Below are 18,217 nucleotides of genomic sequence, written 5' to 3' on the forward strand. Positions count from 1 at the left end.
CTTAAAAAGAAAATTATTTTGTAAGGAAAATAATTCATAACTACCATTCACGCATTTCTCCAAAATGACCTTGAAATCATCATCTTCCTTGTAGTATTCTTTGATTAATTCGAACCCAAGGACTTTCGCCTCAACGACTCCAAGTAAAGTATGCCTTCGAGATAAGGCATCCGCAACAACATTCGCCTTTCCACTCTTGTACTTTGATGAAAAGTTAAATGTTTGCAAGAATTCCACCCACTTTGCATGTCTCAAATTCAACTTCTTTTGGCCATGGATGAACCTCAAAGATTCATGGTCAGAATGAAGTATGAAGGGTTGTGGTCTCAAGTAGTGCGACCAATGATTCAAAGCTCGCACCATTGCATAGAACTCCTTATCATAGGTGGAATAATTCAGCTTGCCTTGGCTCAATTTCTCACTAAAGTAGGCAATAGGACGCCCTTCTTGAATCAACACGGCACCAATCCCCTTTCCGCTTGCATCACACTCAACTTCAAATGGTTTTGAAAAATCTGGAAGTGCTAGGATGGGTGTATTGCACATTTTTTCTTTGATCATTTCAAATGCCTTTTGAGCTTGAGGAGTCCGCTCAAATGAGCCCTTCTTTGTGCACTCGGTGATAGGGGTCATGAGAGTGCTGAAATTACGAATGAACCTCCTATAAAAGGAAGCTAATCCATGGAAAGAACGGACCTCCGTGAGTGTCTTTGGACTAGGCCATGATTGAATAGCCTCAATCTTGCTAGGATCAACTTTCACTCCTTCTCCTGAAACAATGTAACCAAGAAAAGTGACCTCATATAGCATAAAATTACATTTTTCAAGTTTTCCATACAATTTTTGTTCTCTCAAAACCGTGAAAACTTTAAATAAATGTATCAAATGTTCATCCCCATTTTTGCTATAAATAAGGATATCATCAAGGTGCACCACCACGAATTTGCCAAGGAAAGGCCGCAACACCTCGTTCATCAACCTCATGAAAGTGCTAGGTGCGTTGGTGAGTCCAAATGGCATCACGAGCCACTCATACAAACCGTGCTTGGTTTTGAAAGCGGTCTTCCATTCATCTCCTTTTCTCATCCGAATTTGATGATAACCACTCCTCAAATCCACTTTTGAAAACCACTTTGAGCCACTCAGTTCATCAAGCATGTCATCTAGTCTTGGAATTGGAAACCTATAATTGATAGTAATATTGTTAACAGCCCTACTATCAATACACATACGCCATGTACCATCCTTTTTAGGAACCAAAAGAGCAGGAACAGCACACGGACTCATCGACTCACGTACATACCCCATACTCATCAACTCCTCAATTTGTCGTTGCAATTCCTTAGTTTCCAAGGGATTACACCTATAGGCAGGTTTGTTAGGCAAAGGAGCACCGGGAATGAGGTCAATTTGATGTTCAATTCCCCTCAAAGGTGGTAACTCTTTCGGTAACTCATCGGGAAAAACATCCTCAAAATCCTTAATCAACTGAGCTAATTTGGGATTTTGACTCACAAAATTTTCGTGGATCTCTTTAGAGTACAACAAGTATAATTCCTCCTCACCATCAATTTCCCTTTCGAATTCCTTAAGGGTAAGCAATGACACCTCCTTTGATTGTTTAGGATTTTGTGAAAACCGTGGGGGTGGTAAGGGGTGCAATTTTTTTTGTTTTCCTTGGTGAGTTATAGTGTAAGTATTATGGTACCCATCATGTTGAGATTTTCGATCAGTTTGCCAAGGTCTACCAAGCAAAATGTGACAAGCATCCATAGACACAACATCACACAGTTGAGTATCATGATAAGACCCAATAGAAAAACTAACCATGCATTGTTTCCTAACCCCCGTGCTAGAATTAGAGTCCAACCAACTCAACTTATAAGGATGTGGGTGATTTGTCGTTGTAAGACCAAGTCTAGCTATCAAGGTTTTGGAAACTGTGTTTGCCTCACTACCACCATCAACAATTAAATCACATACCTCGCCTTTAATCTTGCACTTGGTAATGAAAATATGTTGCCTTTGCGGTGCTAAGGGTTCGTCAACGCGAGCTTGCAACGCCCTTCTCACAACCAGATTTGTTTTGGTCTCTTCTTCGGGGAAACATTGCTCTTCCTCCCCGTCCCCTTCAGTAGAATTCACGTCCTCCACTTCTTCAACCTCGAAATCCTCCCAATTGATAGTTTGGTTAGCAATAAGCTTTACCTCTTGTATGGTCAAAGCTCTGGAATTTGGACAATCCTTCTTAAAATGACCCCTTCCTCCGCACTTGTAACAAACAATGTCACTCATTTTGAAATCTTTCTTGTCCTTCTTAGGTGGATCGTTGGCTTTGACAAAAGAAGAACCATCTTTGACAGGGAAGGTTGGTCTTCGTGCCGTTTGAGGGGTGACAATCGACTTCTTCTTCTTCCTTTTCGAATCAAACTTGATCACAAATTTGCAAGCTTCAGCAAAGGTTAAATTGGTGTAACCTTCAAGTTTGTCTTGCAACTCTTGATCCAACTCAGCCACGAAACGTCCCATCTTGAGTTCTTCATTCTCCGTGATTTCACACACGATAGAAAGTCTGTCAAACTCTTTGATGTAGTCCTCAGCCGATTCTCCGTTTTGTTGCAAAGTGCTCCACTTCACATATTGACTTTGCTTGAAATTGTGAGGAATAAAACGATCCCTCATCCTTTTCTTCAACTTGCTCCAAGTAGAAATGGACGCCTTACCCCTAAGAGTACGCCCCCTTTGCTCTCCTTGTAGCCAGTTATCTCCATAGCCTTTCAACTTCACCTTGGCTATCTTGTATTTTTGGAACTCCTCTTGAATGTCCTTGTAATTGAAATACCTCTCCAAGGATTTCTCCCATTCCAAGTACTTTTCTAGATCAAGTGTCCCATCAAAGGCAGGGACATCCACTTTGAGACTCCTATCTTCCCTCCTAGGTGGAGGGTCTTCGCCTTGATCTCTCCTATCATGCTCGTTCATGAGCCTTGCCATTAAGGCAGCCAGGTTCCCTTGTAGATTGGCGTTGGTCTCGGCCAACCTCTCTTGACTAGCAATGGATCGATTAAGAGCTTCCAAAGCTGTCCTCAAGTCTTGATTTTCTCCCATGGTATGTAGGTATTTGACCCCTTTGGAAGAATTTAAGAAAACTCTCCCCCTACCTGACGCGCCAAATGATGTGTAAGCAAGGTGAGAAACATGTTTACAAACGGTCTGGAGTGCGTGTTGTGTTTAGTTGAATTTAGAAGTATCAATGTGGAGTAACTAAGAAGGATTAGGGGAACTCTCACCCTTAACCTTGAGGATATAACAATGAGGAACACTCACTCACTTGTTTGGGCGTAGTAGTGATTAGGGAACTCTCACCTATTCGACAACTACCAGTTTAAGTCTTAGGAACTCTCACTAAAACACAAACTCTTCAAATTGAGATAACTCTCAAGTTTGGAAAATTAAACCTGACTAGCACAAGTCAAATTTAGATCATACACTCGTGTGTTTCTTGCAAAAACCTGGACCATCTTTCATTGATCATTAGCATGCTATTTATAGCTTTTAGTACATCATTTAATTGCCACTACACTTAGCTAAAACAAGCAACAAATCAGAAATACAAAGCTGAAAATAAGGGTAGATTAAGTGGCTCATAACCGTCCAACCTAATCCCCATTACAACTAATTATTACTCTAATTAAGAAAGCTTATAACAAGGGAAGAATAACTCCCAAAACGTTCAGCAAATTGACTCCAACATGCTGTCCAAATTCGTCCTCCAAAGCAGCCTTGAAATGCGCCTTTGTAACCTCCCATTTAAGCCTTCATTCAAGCTCCTTTATTACGAAGTTAAACCAGCTTGAAACTCTCCTTAAAGTCTGCATTGAATCCGTCTACATTCCCCCATTATCAAGGTAATTAGTCACGCTCAATATGGTGCAACCAGTTGAGGAATTATATGGACCGTGCACCCCAAAATCCATAGGAGTAGCATCGAAGAAAGAATTAGACAAAATCAATTCCCTAACGTTCAACTCTTGGACTGGAATATCCAAACCTTGACCACTTTGGCCAAAGTCTGTTTTAATTTCATTTTATTCAAAAAGCTTTGTTTGAATGTATTTGACTCTCATTTCATTGAAAAAGATTTGTTTTAATGTGTTAAATTAAACTTTCATTTCATTTAAAAAGATTTGTTTGAATATGTTTGAATGTGTTTGGCTTTCATTTTATTCAAAAAGCTTAGTTTAAATGTTTTTTTAATTTCATTTCATTCAAAAAGCTTTGTTTGAATGTATTTGACTCTCTTTTGATTGAAAAAGCTTTATTTTAATATGTTTAACTTTCTTTCATTTGAAAAACTTTGTTTGAATACACTTGACTTTTATTCGATTCAAAAAGTTTTGTTTGTATGTGTTTGACTTTCATTTGATTCAAAACGCTTTGTTTGAGTGCGTTTGACTTTAATTTGAGTCAATGAGCGTCGTTGAAATCATTTGACTTTCATTCTATTCAAAAAGTTTTGTTTGATATGTTTGACTTTCATTTGATTTAAAAAGCATTGTATGAATGTGGTTAACTTTCATTTGATTCAAAATATTTGATTGAATGTGTTTTACTTCAGTTTGATTCAATTGGCTTCATTTAGTGCATTTGACTTTCATTCAACTCAAAAAGCTTTGTTTGAATGTGTTTGACTTTCATTTGATTCAAAAAGACTTGTCTGAATGTTTTTGAGTTTCATTTAAAACAATTAGCTTCGTTGAATTCGTTTGACTTTTATTCGATTAAAAAATCTTTGTTTGAATGTGTTTGACTTTTGTTTGATTCAAAAAGCATTGTTTGAATGTCTTTGAATTTTCTTTGATTTCAAAAGCTTTGTTTAAATGTGTTTGACTTTCATTTGATTCAATGAGCTTCGTTGAAAGCATTTGACTTTCATTCTATTCAAAAAGCTTTGTTTGATATGTTTGACTTTCATTTGATTTAAAAAGCATTGTATGAATGTGGTTGACTTTCATTTGATTCAAAATATTTTTTTGAATGTGTTTTACTTTAATTTGATTCAATTGGCTTCATTTAGTGCATTTGACTTTCATTCAACTCAAAAAGCTTTGTTTGAATGTGTTTGACTTTCATTTGATTCAAAAAGACTTGTCTGAATGTTTTTGAGTTTCATTTAATACAATTATCTTCATTGAATTCGTTTGACTTTTATTCGATTAAAAAATCTTTGTTTGAATGTGTTTGACTTTTATTTGATTCAAAAAGTATTGTTTGAATGTCTTTGAATTTTCTTTGATTTCAAAAGCTTTGTTTTAATGTGTTTGATTTTCATTTGATTCAATTAGCTTCGTTGAGTGCATTTGACTTTCATTGGATTCAAAACGTTTTGTTTGATTGTGTTTGACTTTCATATGATTCTTAAAGCTTTGTTTGAATGTGTTTGATTCATTTGATCCAAAAAGCTTTGTTTGAATATGTTTGAATGTGTTTGACTTTCAATTGATTCAAAAAGCTTAGTTTAAATGTGTTTTAATTTCATTTTATTCAAAAAGCTTTGTTTGAATGTATTTAACTCTCATTTCATTGAAAAAGATTTGTTTTAATGTGTTAAATTAAACTTTCATTTCATTTAAAAAGCTTTGGTTGAATATGTTTGAATGTGTTTGACTTTCATTTTATTCTAAAAGCTTAGTTTAAATGTTTTTTAATTTCATTTCATTCAAAAAGCTTTGTTTGAATGTATTAGACTCTCATTTGATTGAAAAAGCTTTATTTTAATATTTTTAACTTTATTTCATTTGAAAAACTTTGTTTGAATACACTTGACTTTTATTCGACTCAAAAAGCTTGGTTTGAATGTGTTTGACTTTCATTTGATTCAAAACGCTTTGTTTGAGTGCGTTTGACTTTAATTTTATTCAATGAGCTTCGTTAAAAGCATTTGACTTTCATTCGATTCAAAAAGCTTTGTTTGATATGTTTGACTTTCATTTGATTTAAAAAGCATCGTATGAATGTGGTTGACTTTCATTTGATTCAAAATATTTGTTTGAATGTGTTTTACTTTAATTTGATTCAATTGGCTTCATTTAGTGCATTTGACTTTCATTCAACTCAAAAAGCATTCTTTGAATGTGTTTGACTTTCATTTGATTCAAAAAGACTTGTCTGAATGTTTTTGAGTTTCATTTAATACAATTATCTTCATTGAATTCGTTTGACTTTTATTCGATTAAAAAATCTTTGTTTGAATGTGTTTGACTTTTATTTGATTCAAAAAGAATTGTTTGAATGTCTTTGAATTTTCTTTGATTTCAAAAGCTTTGTTTAAATGTGTTTGATTTTCATTTGATTCAATTAGCTTCGTTGAGTGCATTTGACTTTCATTGGATTCAAAACGTTTTGTTTGATTGTGGTTGACTTTCATATGATTCTTAAAGCTTTGTTTGAATGTGTTTGATTCATTTGATCCAAAAAGCTTTGTTTGAATTCGTTTGAATGTGTTTGACTTTCAATTGATTCAAAAAGCTTTGTTTAAATGTGTTTTAATTTCATATTATTCAAAAATCTTTGTTTGAATGTGTTAAATTAAACTTTCATTTCATTTAAAGAGCTTTGGGTTAATATGTTTGAATGTGTTTGACTTTCATTTTATTCAAAAAGCTTAGTTTAAATGTTTTTTAATTTCATTTCATTAAAAAAGCTTTGTTTGAATGTATTAGACTCTCATTTGATTGAAAAAGCTTTATTTTAATATTTTTAACTTTATTTCATTTGAAAAACTTTGTTTGAATACACATGACTTTTATTCGACTCATAAAGCTTGGTTTGAATGTGTTTGACTTTCATTTGATTCAAAACGCTTTGTTTGAGTGCGTTTGACTTTAATTTTATTCAATGAGCTTTGTTGAAAGCATTTGACTTTCATTCAATTGAAAAAGCTTTGTTTGATATGTTTGACTTTCATTTGATTTAAAAAGCATTGTATGAATGTGGTTGACTTTCATTTGATTCAAAATATTTGTTTGAATGTGTTTTACTTTAATTTGATTCAATTGGCTTCATTTAGTGCATTTTACTTTCATTAAACTCAAAAAGCTTTGTTTGAATGTGTTTGACTTTCATTTGATTCAAAAAGACTTGTCTGAATGTTTTTTATTTTCATTTAATACAATTAGCTTCGTTGAATTTGTTTGACTTTTATTCAATTAAAAAAGCTTTTTTTGAATGTGTTTCACTTTTATTTGATTCAAAAAGCATTGTTTGAATGTCTTTGAATTTTCTTTGATTTCGAAAGCTTTGTTTAAATGTGTTTGACTTTCATTGATTCAATTAGCTTCGTTAAATGCGTTTGACTTTCATTGGTTCAAAACGTTTTGTTTGAATGTGTTTTACTTTCATATGATTCTTAAAGCTTTTTTTGAATGTGTCTGATTCATTTGATTCAAAAACTTTGTTTGAATATGTTTGAATGTGTTTGACTTTCATTTGATTAAAAAAGCTTAGTTGAAATGTGTTTTAATTTCATTTTATTCAAAAAGCTTTGTTTGAATGTATTTGACTCTCATTTCATTGAAAAAGATTTGTTTTAATGTGTTAAATTTAACTTTCATTTCATTTAAAAAGCTTTGTTTGAATATGTTTTAATGTGTTTGACTTTCATTTTATTCAAAAAGCTTAGTTTAAATGTTTTTTAATTTCATTTCATTCAAAAAGCTTTGTTTGAATGTATTAGACTCTTATTTGATTGAAAAAGCTTTATTTTAATATTTTTAACTTTATTTCATTTGAAAAACTTTGTTTGGTACACTTGACTTTTATTCGATTCAAAAAGCTTTGTTTGAATGTGCTTGACTTTCATTTGATTCAAAACGCTTTGTTTGAGTGCGTTTGACTTTAATTTGATTCAATGAGCTTCGTTGAAATCATTTGACTTTCATTCTATTCAAAAAGTTTTGTTTGATATGTTTGAATTTCATTTGATTTAAAAAGCATTGTATGAATGTAGTTCACTTTCATTTGATTCAAAATATTTGTTTGAATGTGTTTTACTTTAATTTGATTTAATTGGCTTCATTTAGTGCATTTGACTTTCATTCAACTCAAAAATCTTTGTTTGAATGTGTTTGACTTTCATTTGATTCAAAAAGACTTGTCTGAATATTTTTGAGTTTCATTTAAAACAATTAGCTTCGTTGAATTCGTTTGGCTTTTATTCGATTAAAAAATCTTTGTTTGAATGTGTTTGACTTTTATTTGATTCAAAAAGCATTGTTTGAACGTCTTTGAATTTTCTTTGATTTCAAAAGCTTTGTTTAAATGTGTTTGACTTTTATTTGATTCAATGAGTTTCGTTGAAAGTATTTAACTTTCATTCTATTCAAAAAGCTTTGTTTGATATGTTTGACTTTTATTTGATTTAAAAAGCATTGTATGAATGTGGTTGACTTTCATTTGATTCAAAATATTTGTTTGAATGTGTTTTACTTTAATTTGATTCAATTGGCTTCATTTAGTGCATTTGACTTTCATTCGACTAAAAAATCTTTGTTTGCATGTGTTTGACTTTCATTTGATTCAAAAAGACTTGTCTGAATGTTTTTGAGTTTCATTTAAAACAATTAGCTTCGTTGAATTCGTTTGACTTTTATTCGATTAAAAAATGTTTGTTTGAATGTGTTTGACTTTTGTTTGATTCAAAAAGCATTGTTTGAATGTCTTTGAATTTTCTTTGATTTCAAAAGCTTTGTTTAAATGTGTTTGACTTTTATTTGATTCAATGAGTTTCGTTGAAAGCATTTAACTTTCATTCGATTTAAAAAGCATTGTATGAATGTGGTTGACTTTCATTTGATTTAAAAAGCATTGTATGAATGTGGTTGACTTTCATTTGATTCAAAATATTTGTTTAAATGTGTTTTACTTTAATTTGATTCAATTGGCTTCATTTAGTGCATTTGACTTTCATTCAACTCAAAAAGCTTTGTTTGAATGTGTTTGACTTTCATTTGATTCAAAAAGACTTGTCTGAATGTTTTTTTTAGTTTCATTTAATACAATTATCTTCATTGAATTCGTTTGACTTTTATTCGATTAAAAAAACTTTGTTTGAATGTGTTTCACTTTTATTTGATTCAAAAAGCATTGTTTGAATGTCTTTGAATTTTCTTTGATTTCGAAAGCTTTGTTTAAATGTGTTTGACTTTCATTGATTCAATTAGCTTCGTTAAATGCGTTTGACTTTCACTGGTTCAAAACGTTTTGTTTGAATGTGTTTGACTTTCATATGATTCTTAAAGCTTTGTTTGAATGTGTCTGATTCATTTGATTCAAAAAGCTTTGTTTGAATATGTTTGAATGTGTTTGACTTTCATTTGATTAAAAAAGCTTAGTTGAAGTGTGTTTTAATTTCATTTTATTCAAAAAGCTTTGTTTGAATGTATTTGACTCTCATTTCATTGAAAAAGATTTGTTTTAATGTGTTAAATTAAACTTTCATTTCATTTAAAAAGATTTGTTTGAATATGTTTGAATGTGTTTGGCTTTCATTTTATTCAAAAAGCTTAGTTTAAATGTTTTTTTAATTTCATTTCATTCAAAAAGCTTTGTTTGAATGTATTTGACTCTCTTTTGATTGAAAAAGCTTTATTTCAATATGTTTAACTTTCTTACATTAGAAAAACTTTGTTTGAATACACTTGACTTTTATTCGATTCAAAAAGCTTTGTTTGTATGTGTTTGACTTTCATTTGATTCAAAACGCTTTGTTTGAGTGCGTTTGACTTTAATTTGATTCAATGAGCTTCGTTGAAATCATTTGACTTTCAATCTATTCAAAAATTTTTGTTTGATATGTTTGACTTTCATTTGATTTAAAAAGCATTGTATGAATGTGGTTAACTTTCATTTGATTCAAAATATTTGTTTGAATGTGTTTTACTTTAATTTGATTTAATTGGCTTCATTTAGTGCATTTGACTTTCATTCAACTCAAAAATCTTTGTTTGAATGTGTTTGACTTTCATTTGATTCAATAAGACTTGTCTGAATATTTTTTAGTTTCATTTAAAACAATTAGCTTCGTTGAATTCGTTTGACTTTTATTCGATTAAAAAATCTTTGTTTGAATGTGTTTGACTTTTGTTTGATTCAAAAAGCATTGTTTGAATGTCTTTGAATTTTCTTTGATTTCAAAAGCTTTGTTTAAATGTGTTTGACTTTCATTTGATTCAATGAGCTTCGTTGAAAGCATTTGACATTCATTCTATTCAAAAATCTTTGTTTGATATGTTTGACTTTCATTTGATTTAAAAAGCATTGTATGAATGTGGTTGACTGTCATTTGATTCAAAATATTTGTTTGAATGTGTTTTACTTTGATTTGATTCAATTGGCTTCATTTAGTGCATTTGACTTTCATTCAACTCAAAAAGCTTTGTTTGAATGTGTTTGACTTTCATTTGATTCAAAAAGACTTGTCTGAATGTTTTTGAGTTTCATTTAATGCAATTATCTTCATTGAATTCGTTTGACTTTTATTCGATTAAAAAATCTTTGTTTGAATGTGTTTGACTTTTATTTGATTCAAAAAGCATTGTTTGAATGTCTTTGAATTTTCTTTGATTTCAAAAGCTTTGTTTAAATGTGTTTGATTTTCATTTGATTCAATTAGCTTCGTTGAGTGCATTTGACTTTCATTGGATTCAAAACGTTTTGTTTGATTGTGTTTGACTTTCATATGATTCTTAAAGCTTTGTTTGAATGTGTTTGATTCATTTGATCCAAAAAGCTTTGTTTGAATATGTTTGAATGTGTTTAACTTTCAATTGATTCAAAAAGCTTAGTTGAAGTCTGTTTTAATTTCATTTTATTCAAAAAGCTATTTGAATGTATTTGACTCTCATTTCATTGAAAAAGATTTGTTTTAATGTGTTAAATTAAACTTTCATTTCATTTAAAAAGATTTGTTTGAATATGTTTGAATGTGTTTGGCTTTCATTTTATTCAAAAAGCTTAGTTTAAATGTTTTTTTAATTTCATTTCATTCAAAAAGCTTTGTTTGAATGTATTTGACTCTCTTTTGATTGAAAAAGCTTTATTTTAATATGTTTAACTTTCTTTCATGTGAAAAAATTTGTTTGAATACACTTGACTTTTATTCGATTCAAAAAGCTTGGTTTGAATGTGTTTGACTTTCATTTGATTCAAAACGCTTTGTTTGAGTGCGTTTGACTTTAATTTGATTCAATGAGCTTCGTTGAAATCATTTGACTTTCATTCGATTGAAAAAGCTTTGTTTGATATGTTTGACTTTCATTTGATTTAAAAAGCATTGTATGAATGTGGTTGACTTTCATTTGATTCAAAATATTTGTTTGAATGTGTTTTACTTTAATTTGATTCAATTGGCTTCATTTAGTGCATTTGACTTTCATTCAACTCAAAAAGCTTTGTTTGAATGTGTTTGACTTTCATTTGATTCAAAAAGACTTGTCTGTATGCTTTTGAGTTTCATTTAATACAATTATCTTCATTGAATTCGTTTGACTTTTATTCGATTAAAAAAACTTTGTTTGAATGTGTTTGACTTTTATTTGATTCAAAAAGCCTTGTTTGAATGTCTTTGAATTTTCTTTGATTTCGAAAGCTTTGTTTAAATGTGTTTGACTTTCATTGATTCTATTAGCTTCGTTGAAAGCATTTGACTTTCATTGGTTCAAAACGTTTTGTTTGAATGTGTTTGACTTTCATATGATTCTTAAAGCTTTGTTTGAATGTGGTTGACTTTCATTTGATTCAAAATATTTGTTTGAATGTGTTTTACTTTAATTTGATTCAATTGGCTTCATTCAGTGCATTTTACTTTCATTCAACTCAAAAAGCTTTGTTTGAATGTGTTTGACTTTCATTTGATTCAAAAAGACTTGTCTGTATGTTTTTGAGTTTCATTTAATACAATTATCTTCATTGAATTCGTTTGACTTTTATTCGATTAAAAAAACTTTGTTTGAATGTGTTTGACTTTTATTTGATTCAAAAAGCATTGTTTGAATGTCTTTGAATTTTCTTTGATTTCGAAAGCTTTGTTTAAATGTGTTTGCCTTTCATTGATTCTATTAGCTTCGTTAAATGCGTTTGACTTTCTTTGGTTCAAAATGTTTTGTTTGAATGTGTTTGACTTTCATATGATTCTTAAAGCTTTGTTTGAATGTGTCTGATTCATTTGATTCAAAAAGCTTTATTTGAATATGTTTGAATGTGTTTGACTTTCATTTGATTAAAAAAGCTTAGTTAAAGTTTGTTTTAATTTCATTTAATTCAAAAAGCTTTGTTTGAATGTATTTGACTCTCATTTCATTGAAAAAGATTTGTTTTAATGTGTTAAATTAAACTTTCATTTCATTTACAAATATTTGTTTGAATATGTTTGAATGTGTTTGGCTTTCATTTTTTTCAAAAAGCTTAGTTTAAATGTTTTTTTAATTTCATTTCATTCAAAAAGCTTTGTTTGAATGTATTTGACTCTCTTTTGATTGAAAAAGCTTTATTTCAATATATTTAACTTTCTTACATTAGAAAAACTTTGTTTGAATACACTTGACTTTTATTCGATTCAAAAAGCTTTGTTTGTATGTGTTTGACTTTCATTTGATTCAAAACGCTTTGTTTGAGTGCGTTTGACTTTAATTTGATTCAATGAGCTTCGTTGAAATCATTTGACTTTCATTCTATTCAAAAAGTTTTGTTTGATATGTTTGACTTTCATTTGATTTAAAAAACATTGTATGAATGTGGTTAACTTTCATTTGATTCAAAATATTTGTTTGAATGTGTTTTACTTTAATTTGATTCAATTGGCTTCATTTAGTGCATTTGACTTTCATTCGACTAAAAAATCTTTGTTTGCATGTGTTTGACTTTCATTTGATTCAAAAAGACTTGTCTGAATGTTTTTGAGTTTCATTTAAAACAATTAGCTTCGTTGAATTCGTTTGACTTTTATTCGATTAAAAAATGTTTGTTTGAATGTGTTTGACTTTTGTTTGATTCAAAAAGCATTGTTTGAATGTCTTTGAATTTTCTTTGATTTCAAAAGCTTTGTTTAAATGTGTTTGACTTTCATTTGATTCAATGAGCTTCGTTGAAAGCATTTGACTTTCATTCTATTCAAAAAGCTTTGTTTGATATGTTTGACTTTCATTTGATTTAAAAAGCATTGTATGAATGTGGTTGACTTTCATTTGATTCAAAATATTTGTTTGAATGTGTTTTACTTTAATTTGATTCAATTGGCTTCATTTAGTGCATTTGACTTTCATTGAACTCAAAAATCTTTGTTTGAATGTGTTTGACTTTCATTTGATTAAAAAAGACTTTTCTGAATATTTTTGAGTTTCATTTAAAACAATTAGCTTCGTTGAATTCGTTTGACTTTTATTCGATTAAAAAATCTTTGTTTGAATGTGTTTGACTTTTATTTGATTCAAAAAGCATTGTTTGAATGTCTTTGAATTTTCTTTAATTTCAAAAGCTTTGTTTAAATGTGTTTGACTTTCATTTGATTCAATGAGCTTCGTTGAAAGCATTTGACTTTCATTCTATTCAAAAAGCTTTGTTTGATATGTTTGACTTTCATTTGATTTAAAAAGCATTGTATGAATGTGGTTGACTTTCATTTGATTCAAAATATTTGTTTAAATGTGTTTTACTTTAATTTGATTCAATTGGCTTCATTTAGTGCATTTGACTTTCATTCAACTCTAAAATCTTTGTTTGAATGTGTTTGACTTTCATTTGATTCAAAAAGACTTTTCTGAATGTTTTTGAGTTTCATTTAATACAATTATCTTCAATGAATTCGTTTGACTTTTATTCGATTAAAAAATCTTTGTTTGATTGTGTTTGACTTTTATTTGATTCAAAAAGCATTGTTTGAATGTCTTTGAATTTTCTTTGATTTCGAAAGCTTTGTTTAAATGTGTTTGACTTTCATTGATTATATTAGCTTCGTTAAATGCGTTTGACTTTCATTGGTTCAAAACGTTTTGTTTGAATGTGTTTGACTTTCATATGATTCTTAAAGCATTGTTTAAATGTGTTTGACTCTCATTTCATTGTAAAAGATTTGTTTTAATGTGTTAAATTAAACTTTCATTTCATTTAAAAAGCTTTGGTTGAATATGTTTGAATGTGTTTGGCTTTCATTTTATTCAAAAAGCTTAGTTTAAATGTTTTTAAATTTCATTTCATTCAAAAAGCTTTGTTTGAATGTATTAGACTCTCATTTGATTGAAAAAGCTTTATTTTAATATTTTTAACTTTATTTCATTTGAAAAACTTTGTTTGAATACACTTGTCTTTTATTCGACTCAAAAAGCTTGGTTTGAATGTGTTTGACTTTCATTTGATTCAAAACGCTTTGTTTGAGTGCGTTTGACTTTAATTTGATTCAATGAGCTTCGTTGAAATCATTTGACTTTCATTCTATTCAAAAAGTTTTGTTTGATATGTTTGACTTTCATTTGATTTAAAAAGCATTGTATGAATGTGGTTAACTTTCATTTGATTCAAAATATTTGTTTGAATTTGTTTTACTTTAATTTGATTTAATTGGCTTCATTTAGTGCATTTGACTTTCATTCAACTCAAAAATCTTTGTTTGAATGTGTTTGACTTTCATTTGATTCAAAAAGACTTGTCTGAATATTTTTGAGTTTCATTTAATACAATTGTCTTCATTGAATTCGTTTGACTTTTACTCGATTAAAAAAACTTTGTTTGAATGTGTTTGACTTTTATTTGATTCAAAAAGCATTGTTTGAATGTCTTTGAATTTTCTTTGATTTCGAAAGCTTTGTTAAAATGTGTTTGACTTTCATTAATTCAATTAGCTTCGTTAAATGCGTTTGACTTTCATTAGTTCAAAACGTTTTGTTTGAATGTGTTTGACTTTCATATGATTCTTAAAGCTTTGTTTGAATGTGTCTGATTCATTTGATTCAAAAAGCATTGTTTGAATATGTTTGAATGTGTTTGACTTTCATTTGATTAAAAAAGCTTAGTTGAAGTCTGTTTTAATTTCATTTTATTCAAAAAGCTTTGTTTGAATGTATTTGACTCTCATTTCATTGAAAAAGATTTGTTTTAATGTATTAAATTAAACTTTCATTTCATTTAAAAAGATTTGTTTGAATATGTATGTTTGAATGTGTTTGGCTTTCATTTTATTCAAAAAGCTTAGTTTAAATGTTTTTTTAATTTCATTTCATTCAAAAAGCTTTGTTTGAATGTATTTGACTCTCTTTTGATTGAAAAAGCTTTATTTTAATATGTTTAACTTTCTTTCATTTGAAAAACTTTGTTTGAATACACTTGACTTTTATTCGATTCAAAAAGCTTTGTTTGTATGTGTTTAACTTTCATTTGATTCAAAATGCTTTGTTTGAGTGCGTTTGACTTTAATTTGATTCAATGAGCTTCGTTAAAATCATTTGACTTTCATTCTATTCAAAAAGTTTTGTTTGATATGTTTGACTTTCATTTGATTTAAAAAGCATTGTATGAATGTGGTTAACTTTCATTTGATTCAAAATATTTGTTTGAATGTGTTTTACTTTCATTTGATTCAATTGGCTTCATTTAGTGCATTTGACTTTCATTCAACTCAAAAAAACTTTGTTTGAATGTGTTTGACTTTCATTTGATTCAAAAAGACTTGTCTGAATATTTTTGAGTTTCATTTAAAACAATTAGCTTTGTTGAATTCGTTTGACTTTTATTCGATTAAAAAATCTTTGTTTGAATGTGTTTGACTTTTGTTTGATTCAAAAAGCATTGTTTGAATGTCTTTGAATTTTCTTTGATTTCAAAAGCTTTGTTTAAATGTGTTTGACTTTCATTTGATTCAATGAGCTTCGTTGAAAGCATTTGACTTTCATTCTATTCAAAAAGCTTTGTTTGATATGTTTAACTTTCATTTGATTTAAAAAGCATTGTATGAATGTGGTTGACTTTCATTTGATTCAAAATATTTGTTTGAATGTGTTTTACTTTAATTTGATTCAATTGGCTTCATTTAGTGCATTTGACTTTCATTCAACTCAAAAAGCTTTGTTTGAATGTGTTTGACTTTCATTTGATTCAAAAAGACTTGTCTGAATGTTTTTGAGTTTCATTTAATACAATTATCTTTATTGAATTCGTTTGACTTTTATTCGATTAAAAAATCTTTGTTTGAATGTGTTTGACTTTTATTTGATTCAAAAAGCATTGTTTGAATGTCTTTGAATTTTCTTTGATTTCAAAAGCTTTGTTTAAATGTGTTTGATTTTCATTTGATTCAATTTGCTTCGTTGAGTGCATTTGACTTTCATTGGATTCAAAACGTTTTGTTTGATTGTGTTGGACTTTCATATGATTCTTAAAGCTTTGTTTGAATGTGTTTGATTCATTTGATCCAAAAAGCTTTGTTTGAATATGTTTGAATGTGTTTGACTTTCAATTGATTCAAAAAGCTTAGTGTAAATGTGTTTTAATTTCATATTATTCAAAAAGCTTTGTTTGAATGTATTTGACTCTCATTTCATTGTAAAAGATTTGTTTTAATGTGTTAAATTAAACTTTCATTTCATTTAAAAAGCTTTGGTTGAATATGTTTGAATGTGTTTGACTTTCATTTTATTCTAAAAGCTTAGTTTAAATGTTTTTTAATTTCATTTCATTCAAAAAGCTTTGTTTGAATGTATTAGACTCCCGTTTGATTGAAAAAGCTTTATTTTAATATTTTTAACTTTATTTCATTTGAAAAACTTTGTTTGAATACACTTGTCTTTTATTCGACTCAAAAAGCTTGGTTTGAATGTGTTTGACTTTCATTTGATTCAAAACGCTTTGTTTGAGTGTGTTTGACTTTAATTTTATTCAATGAGCTTCGTTGAAAGCATTTGACTTTCATTCAATTGAAAAAGCTTTGTTTGATATGTTTGACTTTCATTTGATTTAAAAAGCATTGTACGAATGTGGTTGACTTTCATTTGATTCAAAATATTTGTTTAAATGTGTTTTACTTTAATTTGATTCAATTGGCTTCATTTAGTGCATTTGACTTTCATTCAACTCAAAAAGCTTTGTTTGAATGTGTTTGACTTTCATTTGATTCAAAAAGACTTGTCTGTATGTTTTTGAGTTTCATTTAATACAATTATCTTCATTGAATTCGTTTGACTTTTATTCGATTAAAAAAACTTTGTTTGAATGTGTTTGACTTTTATTTGATTCAAAAAGCATTGTTTGATTGTCTTTGAATTTTCTTTGATTTCGAAAGCTTTGTTTAATGTATTTGACTTTCATTGATTCAATTAGCTTCGTTAAATGCGTTTGACTTTCATTGGATTCAAAACGTTTTCTTTGAATGTGTTTGACTTTCATATGATTCTTAAAGCTTTGTTTGAATGTGTCTGATTCATTTGATTCAAAAAGCTTTGTTTGAATATGTTTGAATGTGTTTGACTTTCATTTGATTAAAAAAGCTTAGTTGAAGTCTGTTTCAATTCCATTTTATTCAAAAAGCTTTGTTTGAATGTATTTCACTCTCATTTCATTGAAAAAGATTTGTTTTAATGTGTTAAATTAAACTTTCATTTCATTTAAAAAGATTTGTTTGAATATGTTTGAATGTGTTTGGCTTTCATTTTAATCAAAAAGCTTAGTTTAAATGTTTTTTTAATTTCATTTCATTCAAAAAGCTTTGTTTGAATGTATTTAACTCTCTTTTGATTGAAAAAGCTTTATTTTAATATGTTTATTTTTCTTTCATTTGAAAAACTTTGTTTGAATACACTTGACTTTTATTCGATTCAAAAAGCTTTGTTTGTATGTGTTTGACTTTCATTCGATTCAAAACGCTTTGTTTGAGTGCGTTTGACTTTAATTTGATTCAATGAGCTTCGTTGAAATCATTTGACTTTCATTCTATTCAAAAAGTTTTGTTTGATATGTTTGACTTTCATTTGATTTAAAAAGCATTGTATGAATGTGGTTAACTTTCATTTGATTCAAAATATTTGTTTGAATGTGTTTTACTTTAATTTGATTCAATTGGCTTCATTTAGTGCATTTGACTTTCATTCGACTAAAAAATCTTTGTTTGAATGTGTTTGACTTTCATTTGATTCAAAAAGACTTGTCTGAATGTTTTTGAGTTTCATTTAAAACAATT

At 28.8% G+C, this 18,217-nt stretch overlaps 1 protein-coding gene across 1 annotated transcript; it reads right to left on the reverse strand.

Moving 5' to 3' along the window:
* Positions 1–758: 758 nt before the first annotated feature.
* LOC110688949 lies at positions 759–2,682 on the reverse strand. Its single transcript, XM_021865700.1, has 4 exons — positions 1,709–2,682; positions 1,304–1,576; positions 859–1,183; positions 759–770 (listed from the first exon to the last, which is right to left on the reverse strand). Exons 1-4 carry the CDS (start codon positions 2,680–2,682, stop codon positions 759–761), a joined length of 1,584 nt encoding a protein of 527 aa, XP_021721392.1.
* Positions 2,683–18,217: the final 15,535 nt, after the last annotated feature.

The sequence above is a fragment of the Chenopodium quinoa genome, unplaced genomic scaffold (genome assembly GCF_001683475.1).
Source record: "Chenopodium quinoa cultivar QQ74 unplaced genomic scaffold, ASM168347v1, whole genome shotgun sequence".
In the NCBI taxonomy this organism is placed as follows: Eukaryota; Viridiplantae; Streptophyta; class Magnoliopsida; order Caryophyllales; family Amaranthaceae; genus Chenopodium; species Chenopodium quinoa.